The following is a 19311-nucleotide window of genomic DNA, read 5'->3' as shown; positions in this document are numbered from 1 at the left end:
TGGCTTTCTCGAGAATGACACTGTGGTGTGGGGGACGCGGGGCAGAGGGGTCTGAGCCAGAGACCAGTGTTGTGAGCTGGCTGTGCAGTTATGAGTGCAGCCACCCGAAGCTGGAAGGGCAGCAGGCCTCATCAGTACAGACTTCTCACAGAGTTCTCAAAAGGTAGGTGTTCCCTCGGACGGGAAAAAAGAAAAATCCCAGTTCGATTTTCACTAACTTCTCAACAAATGAGGTTTTCCCTGTGGTGAGCCTTCGTCACCGACAGCAGCCACTGCCGTGGAGCACGCAACAGTTCCCACAGAGGCCTTGGAACACCGCCCGAGCCCTTGTTTCACACAATGGCACTTACTAGCCCAGCTGCCGGGTGTCCTCAACAAAGACGCCCGTCGAGGGGCACCCAGAGGAGTGCCCAGCACCAACGGAGCTCTCAGCATCGCGCTGCCCCCCAGGCTCCCGGCCTCCCCACCCCGGGCCTACCTTCCTGGGGTCCTTCCTGTCCCTGGCGCGGCCAGCGTCCTTGCGTGGGCTGGGCAGGCCGGCCTTGGCGCAGCGGCCGGGCTTGGCGGCGGGCGCGGCGCTGCTGGGCGCGGGGGGCGCCGAGGCGTCATGCAGGAAGATCCGCTCGCTGCGCCGGCGCGTCCACAGGTCATCGTCGCTGGCCTCGGGCCCTGCCTCCAGGCCTGGCTCCTTGGGGCCCCGCGACTTGCGGGCCTTGCGCCCCTTCTCGGCCGCCAGCTTGGCCTTGTCGGGGCTGCTGGGGCCGGAGGCACGCGTACCAGGCGCAGCCAGCGCGGGACCTGGCTCCCCCAGCCCCTTCTTGGGCCGCAGCAGCCCGGCGGGTGACCGCTTCCGCACCTTGACCTCGCTCTCTGAGTCGGTGTACTCGAACTCTGTGCCTGCGTGCAGGTGAGGGGGGTGGCTGTGGACGGGGCGCTCTGCGGCTCTCCACTTCCCACCCTGGCCCCCCCACCCCTGCTGCAGGGATGAGGCTGCCCAGGGAGGCTTCTGCTGCTTCCGGGGAGGAACCCGAGGCCCAAGATCAGGAGGACGGTGGCCCACTCCCATCCCGAATCCCCCAGGCTGCCCAGACTCTGATCCGGAACCTTCGCCCCGAAGCACCCTCTGGGAATGTGGTGTCTCCTGCCTGGGCACGTGTGAGCTTCCCGGCTCTTCCTGGGCCTCCTCGGGAATCCCGGAGCCCTGGGAGGGTGAGCCGGGGAGGGCCCCACACCTGCATGGCAGCAGCCCCAAGGGAGGCAGACGGGAAAGTCCACACGAAATCCCCGAGCCCCAGCAGGGCCTCGTCTCTCAAAGTTGGGGGGTCACAGGCACCCACTCCCCTTTCAAGAGGACAGGATTCCCCAGAACCCACGCAGATCTGAGACCCAGCTCCTCCCTACAGCCAGGAGGCTACTTCCCTCTGCTGCAGGGCAGCCCCCAGCCTCCGCCCAGCTCCTGGGCTCCTTGAACGCACAACCTCTCCCCAACATCCACTGTCCTTGTAAGCCCCCCGGTCTTCGCTCCTTCTCGCTCCTCTGCCCAGAGCACCATCTCTCCCTGCCCCCCACCTGGATGACTGCAGCCTCCTTTCTGAGAAGACCCACTCCGCGCCCTGGGGAGTCCTCGGGCCACCCCTCCTCACCACAGGTACACGGCACACTGCAGAGGTCCCGTCTGCGTCTGTCTACCTTGGTGTGCTCCGCCCCCAGAAGCAGATCCCAACCTTCTCCTGGAGCCCCCCGCGCTGTACAGCACAGAGCTCGGCCCAGAGCTGGTGGCCAGGAAAAGACTCTAAATGGGGGTGAGTGTGCTTCTCCCCATCAGGGGAATGAAGAGGGCCTGCCTCCTCCAGGTAGACCCCAGGGACGAGATGTCTGTGACAGTCCTGGGCTGACCGCCCTAGAGAAGGACTTGCCCCAGGTCAGCCGAGAAGCCAACGCTGAACCTCAGGCCTACAGACCCTTGGGCAGCCAGCAGCCTGGCCACAAAGGCTCTTGCGGGAGGCTGAGACCCATCACCCCAACAGATGCAGCCTCGGTGACAAGGGCAGGGCCAGGGGAGGGGCCACACTCCAGGAGAAGGAACCCCTTGCAAAGAATGAGGATCCTATTAATTCATCTTTTGTTAACAGACTTCCTGCTGCAGGGGAGACGGCTGGGGCTTTCTTGGCTGATTAGGGTGCAGGCCATAAAACACTCTTGGCCTGTGAGCTCTGCTTCTGGGCATGAGGGAATGAGACCCCACCTGATGACAGGCCCCTTGCGGAAAGCCACCTGAAATCCTGGGCGCACAGGGAGCCGGGGCGGGACAGGGCGGCGGCCAGGACTGGACACTCGCCTGGGAGAGCAGAGGCCGGAGCCTCTTGCTCACGGTAAGACTGGACAGGAAGATGACAGTTAGGAGCCTTTGGGGCAGCACAAGCAGTGCCTGGAACAGAGGACGTGGTCTCGTCAGGGCCCCATGGTGGGCACAAGCATGAGGCCCGCAGAGACGGAAGCATCTTGCCGCAGCTTCGCTGCGGACAGGCCAGAGCAGGGATCAGAACCCCCACCCTTGATTCCCAGCCAGCGTCCAGTGAAATGTCTCCTCCCCAAAGAAACAGGCAGAAAGGAGGAACAAAGGAACAGGCCGAGAAAACAGACAAAAAATAGTAGAGAAGAGAATAAGACAAAAATAGGCTGAAAGCCAAGGGATTAAAAGAGACGTACGATACAAAGAGTAACCAAAATGGAGCTGCAGTGGCTGTACAGACATGCCTTACTTCACTGTGAAACTGCACCTTTTTACCAACTCGAGATCGGCGGCAACCCTGCGTCGAGCAAGTGTATGGGCAATAGACTTGTTCCCTCTATGCCTCTCTGTCACATTTTGGTAATTCTCACAAGATTTCAACTTTCTCCATTATCATTATACTATATCATCATGCTTGTTATATCTGTGACCAGTGATCTCTAATGTTACTACTGCAACTCACTGAAGGCTCAGAAGATGGTTGTCGATTTTTAGCAATAAAATGTTTTTCACCTGAGTCGTGTGCTTTTTTCCTTAAGACATAATACTATTGCACCTTTACGACTACAATAAGGTATAAACATAACTTTTATCCGCATCGGGAAGCCAAAATATTTGCGTGGCTCACTTCACTACCATATTGGCTGAATGCAGCGTTGCGTTGGTCTGGAATTAAACCCACATGATCTCTGAGGCATGTCTCTACTACTATCAGACAAAACAGGTCTTAAGAGAAAAATCGAGAAATGAAGAAGCACGTTTCGCAATGATAAAATGATCAATCCATCAAGAAGACATAATTGTAAACAAAAGTAAACACAACGCAGAAACATACGGAAAAGATTATACACCATGCCCAAGGGAGACGCAGGCCAGGAATGCAAGGTCGGTTTGACACTCTTTACAAAATCAATATAATATACTATATTAATCGGATAAAACATAAAAACCACATGAACAGCACATCAACAGACGCAGAAAAAGCAACTGACAAAACCTAGTACCCTTTTGTGATAAAACCACTCAACAAATGAGAAACAGTAACTTCCTTAACCTGATAAATGGAAAAAAAAAAAGAAAAACACTGTTAACATTGTATTTGGGGTTCCCAGGTGGCTCAGTGGTGAAGAATCCACCTGCCAAGCAGGGCACTTGGGTTCAAGGAAGAGATTCTGGGTCAGGAAGATCCCCTGGAGAAGGAAGTGGGAACCCACTCCAGTATTCTTGTTTGGGAAATTCCGTCGACAGAGGAGCCTGGCAGGCTACAGTCTATGGGTCGTAAAGAGCTGGACATGACTTAGCAACTAAACAACAACATCATACTTAATAGAAGAAGTATGAAACTTTCTCACAAAGAAATCTATGGAGCAGGGAAGCCAGGAAAAAAAAACAACATCTATTCTCATCGCTTCTGTTCAGTATTGCACGCAAGATCTAGCCAGAGCAATTAGGCAAAGAAAATAAAGGGAATATTCATTGGAAAGGAAAACATAAAACTACCTCTATTTGTAGATGACATGATCTTATATATAGAAAATCCTAAGGGATCTACTTTAAAAAAATTATTAGAACAAATGAGTTTAGCAAGGATGCAAGATATAAGATCAATTTACAAAAATCAGTTGCATTTCTATACATTAGCAGCAAACACTGCAAAAAAGAACAGAATTCCATTTATAATACCATCCAAAAGGACTTCCCTGGTGGTACACTGGATAAGAATCTTTCCTATATACCAGCAATGAACAAGTGGGAATCTGAAATTTAAAACATGGTATTACTTACACTAACAATCCCCAAAATGAAGTAAGTTAAATTTAACAAAATATGTGAAAGATCCGAATCAGGAAAACTATGAAAAAAAAAAAAATCTGATAAAAGAAATCAATGCTATTCCATTGTCATGGACAGGAAGAACTGATACTGTCAAAGTGTCATTTCTTTCCAAATTGATCTATGGATTCAATGTAATAAACCCAATTAAAAATGCAGCAAGTTGTTTTATAGATATCAATTCTACAGTTTGTATATTGAGGCAAAAGGCCCACAACAGCCAACTCAATATTTAAAGATAAGAACGAAGTCAGAGGATGGAAGGTAACTCGTTTCAAGACTTACTGTAAAGGTGGAGTAATCAAGACAGGGAGATATTGGCAAAAAAACAGACAAACAGGTCAACGCGTAAGCATAGAGAGCCCAGAAACAGACTACCATAAAAACCGTCAGATAATGTTTGACAAAGGAGTAAAGGCAATACAATGGAAAAGAGAGAATCTTTTCAACAAACGGTGCAGTGGACATCCACATGCAAAAGAAACCAGAACCTGGACGCAGAGCTTACACCCTTCACAAAAATTAATTCATGCCAGACCACAGGCCTAAATTTAAACTGCAAAAATACAAGATTTCTAGACGATGCTGTAGGAGAAAATCCAGATGACCTTTGGTATGGCAGTAAATTTTTAGACACAAAACCAAAGGCACAATCCATTAAAAAAAAGAGAGAGAACTGATAAGCTGGACTTCAGTAAAATTAAAATTTTCTGCTTTGTGAAAAGCACTGTCAAGAGAATGAAAAGATGAGACCTAGGAGAAAATATTTGCAAAAGACACATATGACTGTTATCTGAAATACAAAAGGAACTCTTAAAACTCAATATTAAGATTTAAATTAAACAACCCAATTTAAGAACGGGACAAAAACCCTAACAGACCCTTTACCAAAGAAGATATACAGATAGCAAGTAATAAGCATATGAAAAGATGCTCCGCAGCATATCATTAGGGAAAATGCAAATTAAAACAATGAGAATGTCCAGAATCCAAAACACTAACACCAAACGCTGGTGAGGATGCTGAGCCATGGGAACTCGCATTCACTGCTGGCGGGATTGCAAATTGGTACAGATAACTTCGAAAGACAGTCTGGCAGTTTCTTAAAAAACTAAGCGCGATATTAATATATGCATATAATCTAGTGATCACACTCCTTGGTATTTACCCAAAGGAGCTGAAAACATGTCCAGACAAAAGCCTGCACACAGAAGTCTAGAGAAGCTTCAGTGAAAGCTGCCAGAACTAGGGTGCCACCCTGGTGTCCTTCGAAGCCCTTGAGCAGGTGAACGAAGAAACCAACTGTGGTCTGTCCTGACAGTGGAACGTTTCTCAGCATAGAAAGCACTGGGCCATCCAGCCCTGAACAGACGTGGTCCCGGCAGGCGGTGCGGGCCACTGGGAATGCGCTCTGGGGGTGTGTGAAGTCAGGGCAGCTGGGAGAGGCCGGGGGGTCGGGGGTGGCAGGGTAGCAAGCAGGGCCCATTTCCCATGCCCCAGCCCCTGCCAGGAGGGCCTCACGTGTACCACCAAGGCTCAGAAAAGGGCAAGGGGAGCTGACGCCCAAACACATGTGGAGCCATCTCAGTTTCAAACACCAACCCCCGGTGAAGGTTGAGCTGGGTCCATGTGGGATAGGTGGCCCCGTGAGAATGGGAGTGAGCCCAGGAGACGGTCCCAAGGTATCTGTCTGTCCCAAGAAGACAGAGATATGACTGGAGACGCAGGAAGAGGAGGGACGTGGGGCCAGGACACGGCTGGGCCTCCTGCCCAAGTGTTGGTACCGGCTGCCTCTGTGTGCCCAGCCAGGCAGCGGGACGGTAAGCCGGCACCTGGCCACCCCAACTAATGACCTCCGCTGGGTTGCAACCCCAGGCCCACAGAATCTGCCCTGTCTGGGCCAACTCATCTCACTGAATAAACCGCCTACTGCCCTAAGTGTGAAGAGCTTCCCCTTCTTCCAGACCTTTGTGCGGCCTATTCCTTCCACGTGCACCTCGATTTCTCCTACATCACCTTAGCCAGCTCCCATTTTTCTCTCCTGGCTCAGCCTGGGTGTCGCCAACCTGCAGTGGTCTCCCTTACCCCCGGGCTGAGTCAGGGGCCTCCGGTGGGCTCCCACAGCCCCCAACGTGCAGATCTGAGGCCTCTGCAGACCCCAGAGTTGCCTCTGGGTGCTAAGGTCCTGTTTGCTGGGAGTATCACCAATGAAGGTCATGGCACAGCTCTGGAGACCCCTCCCCAGGGAGTGGCGGACCGGGGGCCCCCCATCACCAGGGCCGTCCGCCCAGGCCTGGCCCAGCCCTGGCCCAGCCCTGGAAGCAGAGTTCCCGTCCTGCTCTTGAGCCCCTCCTGCAGGCGGGGCAGTGGGACACCCCCGCCCCGCAGCCCACTACCGGGACTCACCCATCAGGCTCTGCCGCTCCTCCTTCTTGCGGGCCTTCTGCTTGGCCTCCAGCTGCACCACAGACAGGGACGGCCCCACGGTGGGGCTGGGCAGGGCACTGGCTGCAAAGCGCGCCAGCAGGCCCAGCCCGCTCTCCTCCAGGCCCGGCGACAGGGCCCGCTCCCGGGCGCCCAGCCTACAGCCGCCCGCAGCCTCGTCCTCCTCCAGCTCATCGTCCTCGTCCTCCTCCTCGGAGCTCTCATCTGGCGTGCAGAAAACAGGGAACGAGTCAGAGCCTTGGCCCGGGCCGGCGCCGCCCCCCCGCAGCGCCAGCGAGGGGGCCGCGGCTCCAGCCCACGCGCCTCCCGCCCCCCGCCGCCCCCAGCCTTCAAAGAAGCCAGCCCAAGACCTGGGCGTCCTGGGCAGCCCAGAGGTGGGCGGCGGCTTTGGGAGTCGAGTGTCTCTGCAGGGGAGCACCAACATGCACCTGTGCTGTGGGGGGCGGGGACGGACACACAGACAAGGACTGGAGACAGCGCTCTCCACGGTCTCACACGCACACTCGCGCACACGCAACCCAACAAACACGTGAAAGCCGGGGGAGGAGGCAGGAGGAGGAGGAGGGAGGCAAGGGCGGGCAGGGGGCAGGGGGGCGGGAGGACCCTGCGGGCGCAGGCCGGGCGCTGGCCTCAGGGTGTGTGGGGCCGGGCAGGGGGCGGTCTTGCCCGCGGGAGGCCTGGGGGTCGGCTGGCAGCAGGAGAAGGTGGAGTTCGGTCTCATCTCGGAGTGGGTAGGGGGCTCCCATGACGGCAACCCTCAACAGGCTCTGGGGTCCACAGCCGAGGCCCAGCACCCTGGGGAAGCCTGAGGCAAATCCACAGTCCTCTCTGAGCTACTCTTTCCTTATCTGTGAGAATCTCAGCTCAGCTCAGCCAAGAGAGCCACAGCCCTGCTACACCTCCCGGGGCCAGGAAGCGGGAAGGGAGCCGCAGGGCTGGTCGGGGCACTCTGCTCCGCACAGTCAGGTGCTCAGGAGGCAGAGCAGGACTCGAACCCAGGGCTGGCAGCTCACCTCCCACGGCCTAGTGGGAAAGAGACTCTCGGGGAGCCCCAGCCCACCTCGCTGGGTGGTGAGACAGAAAGGTGCTTCTCCCCAAGAACCGGCCCAGCTTGGACCATCAGCACAAAGGCGGGGTGGGCAAGGCAGCTGGAGGCCGAACCAGGGAAGGTGACCTTCTGTGCGTGTGAATTAAGTCCTCCACCAGAAAGAGAGACGGCCTGGAGGTGCAGGCCAGCTTCCCCGCCTTTCTGGGGAGACAGCTCAGCTGACCCCACCAGGGCGGTGGGTGGGAGGGCACCCGGCCTGTCTGCCCGCGAGGTGCTGTGGCCAAGGAAGTGCCCGTCTGCCCAGGGGCAGAGGGGACTCACCAACAAGAAGAGGAAGGAGGACTATGAGCTACTGTCTCTCTGCACTGTCTGGGGGCCGGGAGTCAGGGGCCGGGGCCGGGCGAGCCCTAGATGGTGGCCAACTCCACATTCTCCTGCCAACGCCCCCAAGCCGCCTGCTTGCTGTGCTGCAGTGAGCGGCCCAAAGAGGCGGCCTCGGGGGTGTGCCAGGGAGGACGGGGGATGGGGTGGGGGGGGTCTGGTCTGCCTGTCCCAGCCGAGGGAGCCCTCGGTGAGGGAGGCGGACGAGAGCTTGAGAGGGGCCCGGAAGGGGCTGAGAAAGGAAGGAGGCAGAGAGAGAGGAGGGCTGTTAGGAGGGGTTGAGCAGACGGAGACCCGGCTCCCTGAGCGATGGGGGCAGCAGGATGGAGGCTGGCGGGGCGGGCAGGCGGCAGGCAGGCAGTGCACACTTGCGATCCATTCACATTGCGGACGTCACATGGTTCTGTCTCCGCCCAGTGGGCCACAGCGGCAAAGCAGGCTAAGTGTAGGCAGACTTTTGGCAGCGCCTGGGTCCCCCGCTTCGGGCAGGCCCCCCTCCACCTTGGGGCTTGGCCAATCTGAGCAGGGTGGCGGGCAGGGGGCTGGCTGGGCTGGGGCGGGGGGGGGCGGGTGTGGGGTGGGACGTGGGGCTGCTCAGGTGTGGAGACTCCGGCTCTCTCTCCCACCCAGGGTTCTCGGTCTGGCTCTGGGTTTCTGGATATCTGGAATGTCTGAATTGGATCCCAGAAAGCCAGGAGTGGCCTGAACCCGGCACCGCGAGATGGAAGAATGTTTGGAAAGCAAAAAGCCAAAAGAAAGGGCATGTCTCCCACAAAAATGCTGCCTGGGTCACTCTGGTCTCCTGAGACCCTTCCCCATCTCCTGCTCCCGCGAGCCTGCGGGCCCACCCTGGCTCCCTCCCAGGGTGGCCATCTGCTCAGGCCAGAGCCCAAGGGGGGAGGGGAAGCTGAGAGAGGGCAGGTGTCTCAGGACCAAGGAGCCACCTGGAGTTATCCACACCTGAGGCGACAGAGCTTGCCAAGGGCAGGGGGAGGAAAAAGTCCCAACAAAGAAACCTGAGGAAATGCAGAAAAACGTTTTTTTTCCCCAGGGGAAAAAAAAAAAAACACCTGTTGGCTCAATATGTGGGGGTTGGCTCTTGTCACTTGGTTTTTCAAACCCCGATCCGTAAATGCCAAAGTGATCCGCTGCTGCCATAGCCGATGGGGGCAAACCCCGAGGGGTGGGGGGTGCAGAGGGGACACAGAGAAAGGGGTTGTGCCTACCTACGGAGCAACGAGCCCGGCTCGCACCCAAGCTCAGTGACCCGCTGCGCGTCTGCCCTACTCCCAGCCTTCGCTGTGCGTCCAGAGTGCAGCGTGAGAGCAAATGCGAGAGACCAAAACAGACATTCAAAGCGTCATGGGGAGGGGTCAAGGGTGAAGGTATGGCCAAGCTGCTGGGGGGAGAAAGCAGACACACCAGAGAAGCCAAGCCAGTTAGGTGTTTTAGTACCAGGCGTCAGGAAGGCCCTATTACCCAAATATCCCTTTGGAGACCTGAGCAGCGGTCTGGGTGCAGCGGAGACCCGCCTGCCCCTGCACGGGCTCTGTCTGATGCTGGCTCTGGTTCTGGTGGGTGGGCCCCTGGCTACCAGATCTGGGATGCTGCCTGCTTCTCTGCAGGCTCTGGGCTAGGGTGGGAGAGCTCCAAACCTTGGAAGCTGGAACTCTGGCCTCTGAGGGGGAGGAGGCGTGGGGACCCAGCCCCGGGGAGGCAAGAGGGGAATGGGGAACCAGCCAGACGTGTCCACAGAGGCCTCACAAGACGAGGCCGGCGGGAGAGCCTAGCGACCCAGGCTGTGCTCGCTCAGGTGTGGCGGCCGCATGGGAAGCCTGAGCCCCGAGGCCCTGGCTCCACCCTGTCCTGATCATCCAAAGGCTTCCCAGTCAGGCTCAGACCCCCAGGGCACTGCGATGCCCGCCCAGCTCTGGGGTCCCCGAAAGGGGTCTGCCCTGAAGCAAACCCTAACCCCCACCTCAGGACATCTGGGAGTGGAAGTCCTGGAAGACTGAGACCAGTCAGTCTACCAGGGAGCTCACAGGGTCGCTGAAACCAACCCTCTCTGCCTAAGTGAGGCCGGGGACAGACCAGCCTGGGACTCCTGGGGCTCCTCTGAGCTCTGCCCCTAACAAGGCAATGAAGCCTTGGGATTTCACAACAGAACTCTGGGGACGCAGAGTGCTCTTGATCCTGCACTGCCTACATGCCCTCCAAAGCAGAAACATGTGTTAGAAAATGAGTGTTTGCAAGTATTTTTTAACCACTGTTGCATAAAAAGCTTTAAGAAAACAAAAGACAAACAAGCAGCTTTAAAAAAAAAAAAAAAGATGAAGCTTGAGGTGAAAGCAGCTGACTTTAAACCTGGAAAATGAAAGGCATGCCGACAGCTCCCAGGGATATTTGAATAATAGAGAGAGCGCAGACTGCGATGTTCCATCTACCCCTTCTGGGGTGGGGGGGGGTGAGGGTGGAGGGGGTTGGGGGGGAAGGGGGGAACAAATGAGGGAAGCGGCAACCTAATGGTCCAGTCAGGACACAGCAAGAGAGACAAGGCACACGGGTTTAGTTAAAAATGAACTCGGTATGTTTAATAAAGCTTGGTATTACCAAAATCGCGGTACAAACATCAAGTCACACGCCCACACGACAGAATTCCATTTACAAAACGTCCCCTGGGAGGCCTCCGCGGCCACGGCCACGCCAGGAGGACCCACCCAGGCCTGCGGTCCAGGGGGTGGGAAGGCGAGGGTAGGGGGGCGGGCGGGCAGAGGTGGGAAAAGGGAAGGAAGACTAAAAACAGTCCATATAAAAGCTCAAAAAGAGCCAGCCAATGGTATTATCACAATGATACAGGTACAAATAAAAACAAAAATAAAAGGACCCAGGCTGATACGGCAGGCTACGCTGCCAAGACCCGGACGGCCGCCTGGCCGGGCCATCCCGGCGGCTCCCAGCCGCCCTCCCTGCGCTCGCGCTCCGCTCTCGCTCTCGCACTCACTCGCTCGATAGGAAACATGGAAGGTTATTTTGTGTTTGGAGCTAGTAACCTTGGTCAAATGAGTCCTCCGAGGAATCGCTGAAGGAGGAACGGGGCTCGACCTCTTGAAGCAGCAAACAAAACGGCTGCTTCCTGCCAGCGGCCGGCTTGGGCTTCAGAGTCCGGGTGCCCGCCAGGCCCCTCTTGGTCAGCTTGGGGCCACCGGCCGGCTTGCTATTCTTCGCCACCATGCCGCACAGGAGGGAAGGTGTCAGTTTGGAGCTGGAGGGGCCCTGGGCAGCCCACTCGTCCTTCAGGAATTCTTCCTCTTCCTCTGAATCCGTATCTGCAGTCAAAGTAGTTTTTAATAAAGATAAGTCACAGAGCCAGGGGAGGGAGGGGGCTAGGGTCTCTTCCATTAGCCCCGGCGCCTTTGAGGACACTCTGCCACATGCCAGAACCAAGGTCCAAACGCCCACCGGCCATGGAACCGGCAGAGTTCCACCGCCCGGCACGCTCTTCCCCATCTGGCCTCATCTCTCACCTGGGAGGCCTCTGAGCCGCAGGCCCCACACAACCCATCTTGCATAGTTTGGACCCAGGCCCTGGCTGGGCCGCTGCTGCCAGCACCACCCACCACACGGCCACAGGGCGAGCAGTCTTTCCAAGCCCTGCAGGAGGCAGGAGCCCCACTCTCAGGAAGGTCTCTGCCCTGCGCAGGGAGGTCACTGCCGAGTCCAGTCCACCCCACAGGACTGCAGCCAGCTCCTTGTGGGGAGGGAAGCAGCCTAGGAAGGGAAGGACTCAGGTAAAGCCCTTCTTTCCCAGAACACCAGCTCGCAGTAGTATTTGGGGCAAGCGTGTGTAAGACTCACAACCCAGCTTCCTGCTCAGCAGTTAGCATAGCGGCGTCTGACGAATGACACTGCGGCTCCCAGCCCTACCCCGTTTCTTTTCTTATCAGAGCCGGGTGACCAGCACGCTGGTTCTGGCCTCCCACACGTCTCCAGCCTTGGAGCTGCATGAGGCTCTGGGGAGGGGGCTGTCAAGTGGGGACAGCTCTGGCCCCTTCCAATCCCTCCCCAGGCAGAATCACACCACTTTGGTCTGTTCTACACATGAGGCTGGTGAGCAAGATTCCATCGGACGGAAAGGCTCTGAAGCCAAAGGCTGTAATCCCTTCACCTCGTCAAATCCGTTCTAAAGATGGGGAGCGTTAACGAACACATCTGCCCTCCCCAAGCCCAAGAGAAGGAGGGAGTGAGAGAGAGAGAGAATGCGTGTGCGTGTATTCTGGGGGGCAGGGTTCTCTGGCTGCCTCCTCCAACATCTATGCTTTCCACTCAACACCCAACTGCAGGGTGGTCTGGCGACTCTGGGTGGGACGAGGACACGCCTCTGCCCATCCCCGAGCCACAGCTCTCCCTCCCATGTGCTCCATCCTGTCCTTCTTGAAGCCACTTGCCGGGCTGGACAAGTCCATGTGTGACAAGGACCAACTTGGCTTCCCACCAGAACCCACCAAGCCAGCCACCAGATCCCTACAACCCACAGTGAAAGTGCAGGAGGGCGACATTCTCTCTGCCCATCTCCTCCCGGTACAGCATCTCAAGGCTAGGAAACACCTTGACCTCTTCGTGACCCCGCTTGCATGCATTTACAGGAAAGGCAAAAAGACTAATGTGAGAAATAGAAGAGACGCACTCTCTCCACAGCCAGCCACTCTCTCCACTCTCTCACATCATAGCCACCAGCTAACTGCAGACAGGCCTTTTGACCACCCTGTGGCGGCATTAACCCACTTCTCTCAACTGAACAGTGCAGTTTTAGACAAGAGAGTAACAGAGAGGAGCAATCTGAACACTGCTTTGCGAGCCTACACGTATCTGCCGCCGTGGATTTGGCAGCCTAGAGTCCCCCCCCCCGCAAAGACCTCAGCTTATCTCTGGACTCTAGCCTGAACACCACCTCATGCCCCTGTAAGGGGTGGGGGGGGGATCCTTCCACCACCAGCCAGGCCACACCCACCGAAAGATCAAAGGAAAAGCAATCCTTGCTCTCTCTGTAATATTCCACAACAAGCAAAGGAAAGCCCTTCCCTTCTCTTCTCCTTCGGCGCGAGGCGGCCAGGGGCCTGGGCAGTGCCGCTCAGCTTGCACCCACCTGAATCTGAGGCATTTCGGCCACTGAGCCCACCCAGGGGACATAAGGCACAAAAGTAAATCCTCGCCGCCACACCCATGAGCATCAAGGTTGGAGACCCAGGGCGACCAAAGCTGGAAACGTTCAAGTCCCAAGACACCAGCAGCAGCTTCATGTCGTGCCTTCTCCAGCTGTTCACCCGCCCAGGGAGCTCACTAGGGCTCTGGGCAGCGCTCGGGGGCAGGCCATGGTGTCTTAACTCTGCAGAGACTTTCTTTTCTTAAGAACACACACCATGTCTTGCCCTTAGCAGTCATCACCCACGCCCCCAAGCCCATGAACTAGGCATAGGCAGAGCCGACCAAAGGCCCAGGCACACAGATGCACGCAGCCACCAAAGAGAAAGCTTTCCACCCCAGTCACGGCCTGGTCCCCCTCGAAGAGACCCGCGGACAGATGCCTGGAGGCAAACAGCCCCTCCCTGGCCTTGCTGCGGCGGCCATGGCGCTCGGCACCCACGCATCCTGGCATCACGCGTTCCGCCCAGGTACTTACTGAGCACCTATTAGACGCCAGGCGGCGGGCTCTGGGCCAGCGGACGGGCGTCGGGGATGGGGGTGGGGACAAGGCCGTCCGGGCTCCGGAAACCCACGCTCCCCCAGTTCCCAGACAAGAAGAGCCAAGGCCGCAGGCTCCGCGTAAACTCGGCCCCTCAGCGCTGGCGGCTGCCGCCCAGGCAGCAAATAGGCAGCGCCCATCGCGACGGGCCATCCCGCGCCGCTGAATCTGACGGGCTGGGCCCTGCCTCAGCATCTATCCTCGGAAACAAAGCCGGTAACCACGTGGAGGGCCGTCGCAAAGACAACAGGAAAGGCCGCCCTGGTGTGCGCTCCACAGACGCTTTTCCCACTAACACGGACCTCGAGGATTGGCAGCTGCCTGAGGGCGGGAGCGACCCCGCCAGCTCTATGGTTTTCACGAGCGACCGCTCTAGGCTGAGCAACCGCCAACTCTGTAGCACAAAGCCTCCACACCGACGGCCTTAGCGCCGACCAACGGAAGGCGGGTACAGGAGGGCTGGCGGACTTCCGCTCCCACCCGCCCGCCAATCACGAGTACCCACCAATCACAGGTGGCCGCCCAAAGAACAGCGCCCACGCATCACCACCACATCCGTTTCCGGCCTGGTACCGGCGCCAAAGCGGAGAAGCGACCATCACCAGAGACCACCGAGCCTTCGAGGCAGAAAGAGGAGGAAAGGAAGGAAGACCAGCCCTGAGGCGGCGCGGCCCACTACTTACTGTAGGAGTAACTGCTCACTTCCGAGGCGAAGGGGGAGTGGGTCGACTTGGGCTGGCCTCTGGCCTTGAACCCCACCTCCATCTTCCTGGCTTTGGCGGCCCTTTTGTGTTTACCTTCTCGCGAGGCTTTCAGAGACAGGCTGAGGCCTTTGGCCAGCGCCTTCCTGTCCTTGCCCAGCAGGCTGTCGTAGGGCGTCAAGTACCTGCCACAGCCCCCGCTCGCTTTTGATTTCCCTCCAGAACCATCGGAGAACTTGAAGGGCGACTTCAACTTGTCCTGCTTTGTGAGGGAGAGGGCTTTGTCTAGCTTGCTTGCCAGCTGCTCCTGGTCGCTAGCCATCTTCTTCTTCTTAATCTTTAGCTGGAAAGGGAAGTTGGGAAGTCGTGGGGTTAAGACATTTGACACCCACGGTGGGTCTCAGTGCATGAGCTCAGAGGAACCTGGGCTCCTTCTCCCCGCCTCTGTGGCTTTCTGACACGCTGCAGAGTTCCTCTTAGCCTCAGTTCCTCTACTCTGTAAAATGGGGGTGATTGCGCACAGGCAGCACTGGGTTGTGCTGAGGATGAACTGGGAAAAGGCACGGAAAGCACTTATGTGGTTACAGTTACCTTCACCACCGGCTGGCTGTGGCTCTGTGCTTCCTAGGGGGGAGCGCCCAAAACAAACAGCGCTGCCAGGGAGCCAAGGGGGAGAAAGAAGGTGGCTGGATTAAGGGAGGAGGAATGAACCCAAAGATGGAAAACCCAGATCACAGCACAGCTCATCTGCTTATCTCAGCTGCCTAAAGCAGGTGATGAAGATGGCCTCACAGCCTAAACCAGGCCATCCAGCTAAATGCGCTGAAGCTGCCAAGAAAATGCCTTGAGTGTGCCTTGGACGCCTGAAGCAGAAAGAATGATTAGAGATTTCACAGATAAATTCCTGCTTGTGCGTCTCCCATCAGCTGGAGTCATTTGCTGTTGAAACGTGCAGCTTCAATGGCCCTCATTTGAACATTTCATCGCTATTTTCTCTCTAATCAGGTAACATTTCATAAGGAGAGAAAAAGTTGGGATAGTGTCAATTAGACAACAAGAGTGCCCTTCACGGTTCGAGAGTACAAAGGGTGTTGACGTACAGACTACAAACTGGCTCTCTTCCCCTCCCCACGGACCCACTCTCCCCTATGTAGGTCCTTCTCTCTGACGCCTGAATCAACCATAACAGCCCCCTCCCACAGGGCTTTTCTGGGAGGGACGACAAGGTATGTTAGTATTCAGCAGTAAGGGCCTTCAAGTGGGTGATTTCAATGCTCTGCAGAAACAAGAAAATTCAAGGCGTTGGTGCTCGCCCCTTTACCTCAGGAGAGTTCCCAGAGAAAATTACAATGGCATCAAGCCCTTGTTTCTTCAAACTCCAGAATGGTGAAGCTGGCTCATTAAATAATTATACCATGAAACAACTGAGTAATTGCACTATTGGGTTAAGAACTTGCAGTCTCTCCTCTGTGCTTCAGCAGAGGGTCAAGGAGCACACACAGAGGACAGGCTTTCAGTCTCAGCGCCACCTGGGGCTGTGTTACTTTGCCAGCTCTCTGGCCTCCCCTGGGCCTTACTTTCCTGCTCTCTACAATGACCAAGATTGGAGGAGTGGCTCTGGCACTAAGGCAGCCACCCTCAAGAAAAGTGTTTGCACCCAGGTTACTATTCCATTTTCTCCATAGTGATTCCACAGTTAAGTGTATCCCAAAAGTGTCTGCGCAACAGGGCCAGGAGACCCGCAAAGGGGGTGTGTGAGCCCCGGCAGCCCTGCCAGACCCTCTGCCCCAAGCCAACAGCACACCTGAAGGATGAGGCAACCAACCTGACTCATAAAGTCTGACGAGGTTTCATGCTCGTCCCAAGGCTGGTTCCTCCCCCGGGCTTTCCCCGCTCCACCAAGGGCGTCGTGGTCCTCCTCAGGCCCCTTGTGTCTCTTCCTCATCCCCGCTCCCAGCTCGTAGTCGTCTGAGGTCAGCAGGGGCTTGCTGCTCAGCCTGAAACCCAGACATGGAAGTGGTCAGTGCCCCGGCCAGGCAGCATTTGGGCCGGGGATCCGCCCTCATGGCCCTGAAGGGTGGGCTCTGGATGCTGAAGCACAGACTGTGATGGCAGGACTCTGGGACAGTTGTGAAGGAGGCAGAATGAGCGTTTAATGGGGAAAAAAAAAGAACTTGAAAGCAGTGTCTCTGCCGGCCCCTTTCTCTCTCATACTCCTTCACGTACACACACACACATCTTGTCACGGTCAGAGACCTCTGTACCAAAGCATGCCAAGAACACGGATCAGAAATGCCACGGACATCCACCAGGATGGGGCGGGGGTTACAATCAAGAGCTGCTATGAAGGAGGAGCGACTCGCTGTGCTGTACCCAAGCAGCACAAGCAGTCAGGCCGCAGTCCCAGTGGCCGGCTTTACGCTAAAGCCTCACAAATAACAATAAGATAGAAGTAACTTTTACCTGGTCTTTACTATGTGTCTCCCTCCATGTCTGTGCTTTGTATTTTAACCATAAAACACTTGGTCCCACATTCTGCTCTTTATAGAGGAAGGTGCTCACCTAGAAGAGCTAACACCTGGCCCAAGGTCGCAAGGCGCACAGACCTGGGACTCGGCCAGAGGCGTACCCACCTCCAGGGTCTGCGCTCCTACCCAGCGGCTCCACGTGCGGGCAGCCCCAGCCTCTGCTCGCTCCTCCAGGAGCAGCTTTCCCCACCCGCCTGTGGCTGGTAACAGGGTATTCCTCTCTGCATCCTCTGGTCAGTCAGGGACATCCAAGCTTAAATGCAAGACAGGGGGCTCTTGGGGCTATCTTCTCCTGAGAAGACCACGGCCTCTCCTGCGGCTGCGAAGGTGCCCTGTGGCCCCTCTGCTTCCTCACCCAAGCCCTGCTGGCCGTCAGCCCTGCTGGCCCTGGCTGAGGCGTGCTCCGGAGGCCCAGGGAAATCGCAGCACCGTTCCTCTATCCACAGCTAATCCAGAGGGAACACTCTCACTCCGGCCACATGTGGCTCCAAGGAGCCTCTCCCCAGCGTGCATGGAGGCGGAGGCCCCGGTCACAGGGAGCACCCCGGGCACGATGCGCCAGGAGCCTGGGAGTGACGCCACCCAGCACGGAGGGAAGCAGGCCCTAGCCGCGGAAGACGCCGGAGCAGCAGGAAGACGGGCCTGACTCGGGTGACGCTCGACTTGCTGGCTGGGGTGAGTGTGCCTGTCCGCTCCACGCTCGCCCTCTTGGCCGGCCCAGGGCAGCGTGCCGTGCTGCCCACGAGCTGCCGATCCCGGCGGGTCAGAGCCTGAGGGACGCCAGGTCCCCGGCGCCGACACAGGCCCCGCGTGGGCCCGCGCGCCTCCCCTCCGAGCTCTGTGCCAGTCCCCGACCCACCGAGGGGCCAGCCTTACTTTCCGCTATGGATGCGGCTCTTCCCTCTCTTGCGGGGGGGCGACAGGGCGCTCAGGGCGTGGGTCCGTTTCCGCGGCCTGCCAGGGCCTCTGCGTGCCAAGCTTCTATGGGGTTCCTCGCGCCTGTCCCTTAAAGAGAATCACACGCTGGGCTGTGAACCCGGGGGTGGGGGGGGCGCGGAGAAGGGGGCGCATGGAGCGCACACGTCACTCGGGGCCACGCACACCTGGCGGCCTGCACGGCGGACCTCCTGAGCGCGGCGCCTACAGAGCCCGGGCCGCGGGCGGCGGGCGCACTCACTCGGAATCACGGCGCCGCTGCAGCTTCACCAGCTCGCGCTGCTTCTCCTTGTACTGGCGCTGCACCTCCGCCAGCCGCATCCGGAAGTCCAGCTCCATGGCATCCATGCTCTCCAGGGAGGACTTCATGGCGTACATCTGCGGGGAGCGGCGGGTGAGCGCGGGGTCTCGCAGCAAGGACGCCACGCCCACCCTCACCAAGACTCCCCGTGTGCACGCCAGGGACTGGAAAGCCAACCCTGCGGGGCCGTGTCCAGGCTGAGGTGGCCCGCAAGCGCCACTCGGGCAGGGCTGGCATCTGTCACGCGCACAGTTGCTCTCCCTGAACCCCCAAGCCGTTGCCCACGGGACACACCCTTGACACATGATTATGTGGTACACGGAGGCCGGGAAGAGGAGACAACTCGCTGGGGACCGCCCCGCAAGGTGGTGGCAGAATCTGGGCGTGCAACAGTTTCCCCCGGGCTTGCAGCCTGCCAAGGCCCAGGCCAGGCGGCCTCTCTGGGCGCACCCCGTCCTCCCCCCAGCCCGCTCCCCTGAGCCACGCCCAGGACGCCTCACCCGCTCGTCCTTCTTCTGCATCCAGCTGTACTTCTTGTTGGGGTTCAGCTCGCGCGGAAGCCGCAGGTTCTTGAGTGGATCCACGAAGGGGCCGTCCAGCACCTCCTTCAGCACGTGGCTGCTAGCCGCCAGGAGGCTCTCCAGCGAGGGCCGCACGGGTGGGCCCCGCTCTGCGCCTGCGGGAGGAGGCAAGTGAGCCCACGCTCTGGGGGCCGGGCTCACGGGCACCTCGGCAACCCGCCTCAGACCCCCACCTGGGAAGAGGACACGGGCCAGAGTCCTGTCCTTCACGGCACATCCGCTCACAGCCGCGCAGGCAGCCGCCAGAGAACGGCAGAGCCGCACTCTAACAAGGCGACTCTTCCTGCTTATCTGTCCTGAACATC

The 19311-nt window shown here is 57.7% G+C and overlaps 1 protein-coding gene across 1 annotated transcript in view; it reads right to left on the bottom strand.

Moving 5' to 3' along the window:
* TNRC18 (trinucleotide repeat containing 18) overlaps positions 1–19311 on the bottom strand; it is an 82170-nt gene that overhangs the window by 16616 nt on the left and 46243 nt on the right. The window contains exons 12-19 of the mRNA XM_040231404.1: positions 18926–19101; positions 18366–18502; positions 18065–18193; positions 16486–16657; positions 14643–15003; positions 11270–11545; positions 6752–6994; positions 479–897 (exon numbers count right to left, since the gene is read on the bottom strand). Coding sequence (XP_040087338.1) covers positions 479–897; positions 6752–6994; positions 11270–11545; positions 14643–15003; positions 16486–16657; positions 18065–18193; positions 18366–18502; positions 18926–19101 — 1913 coding nt within the window. The remainder of the gene's footprint in view (positions 1–478; positions 898–6751; positions 6995–11269; positions 11546–14642; positions 15004–16485; positions 16658–18064; positions 18194–18365; positions 18503–18925; positions 19102–19311) is intronic.

Source organism: Oryx dammah, unplaced genomic scaffold, assembly GCF_014754425.2.
Source record: "Oryx dammah isolate SB20612 unplaced genomic scaffold, SCBI_Odam_1.1 HiC_scaffold_2, whole genome shotgun sequence".
NCBI lineage: Eukaryota > Metazoa > Chordata > Mammalia > Artiodactyla > Bovidae > Oryx > Oryx dammah.
Note: the sequence above shows the minus strand (reverse complement) of the source record. Positions and strands in the feature narration are given on the sequence as shown.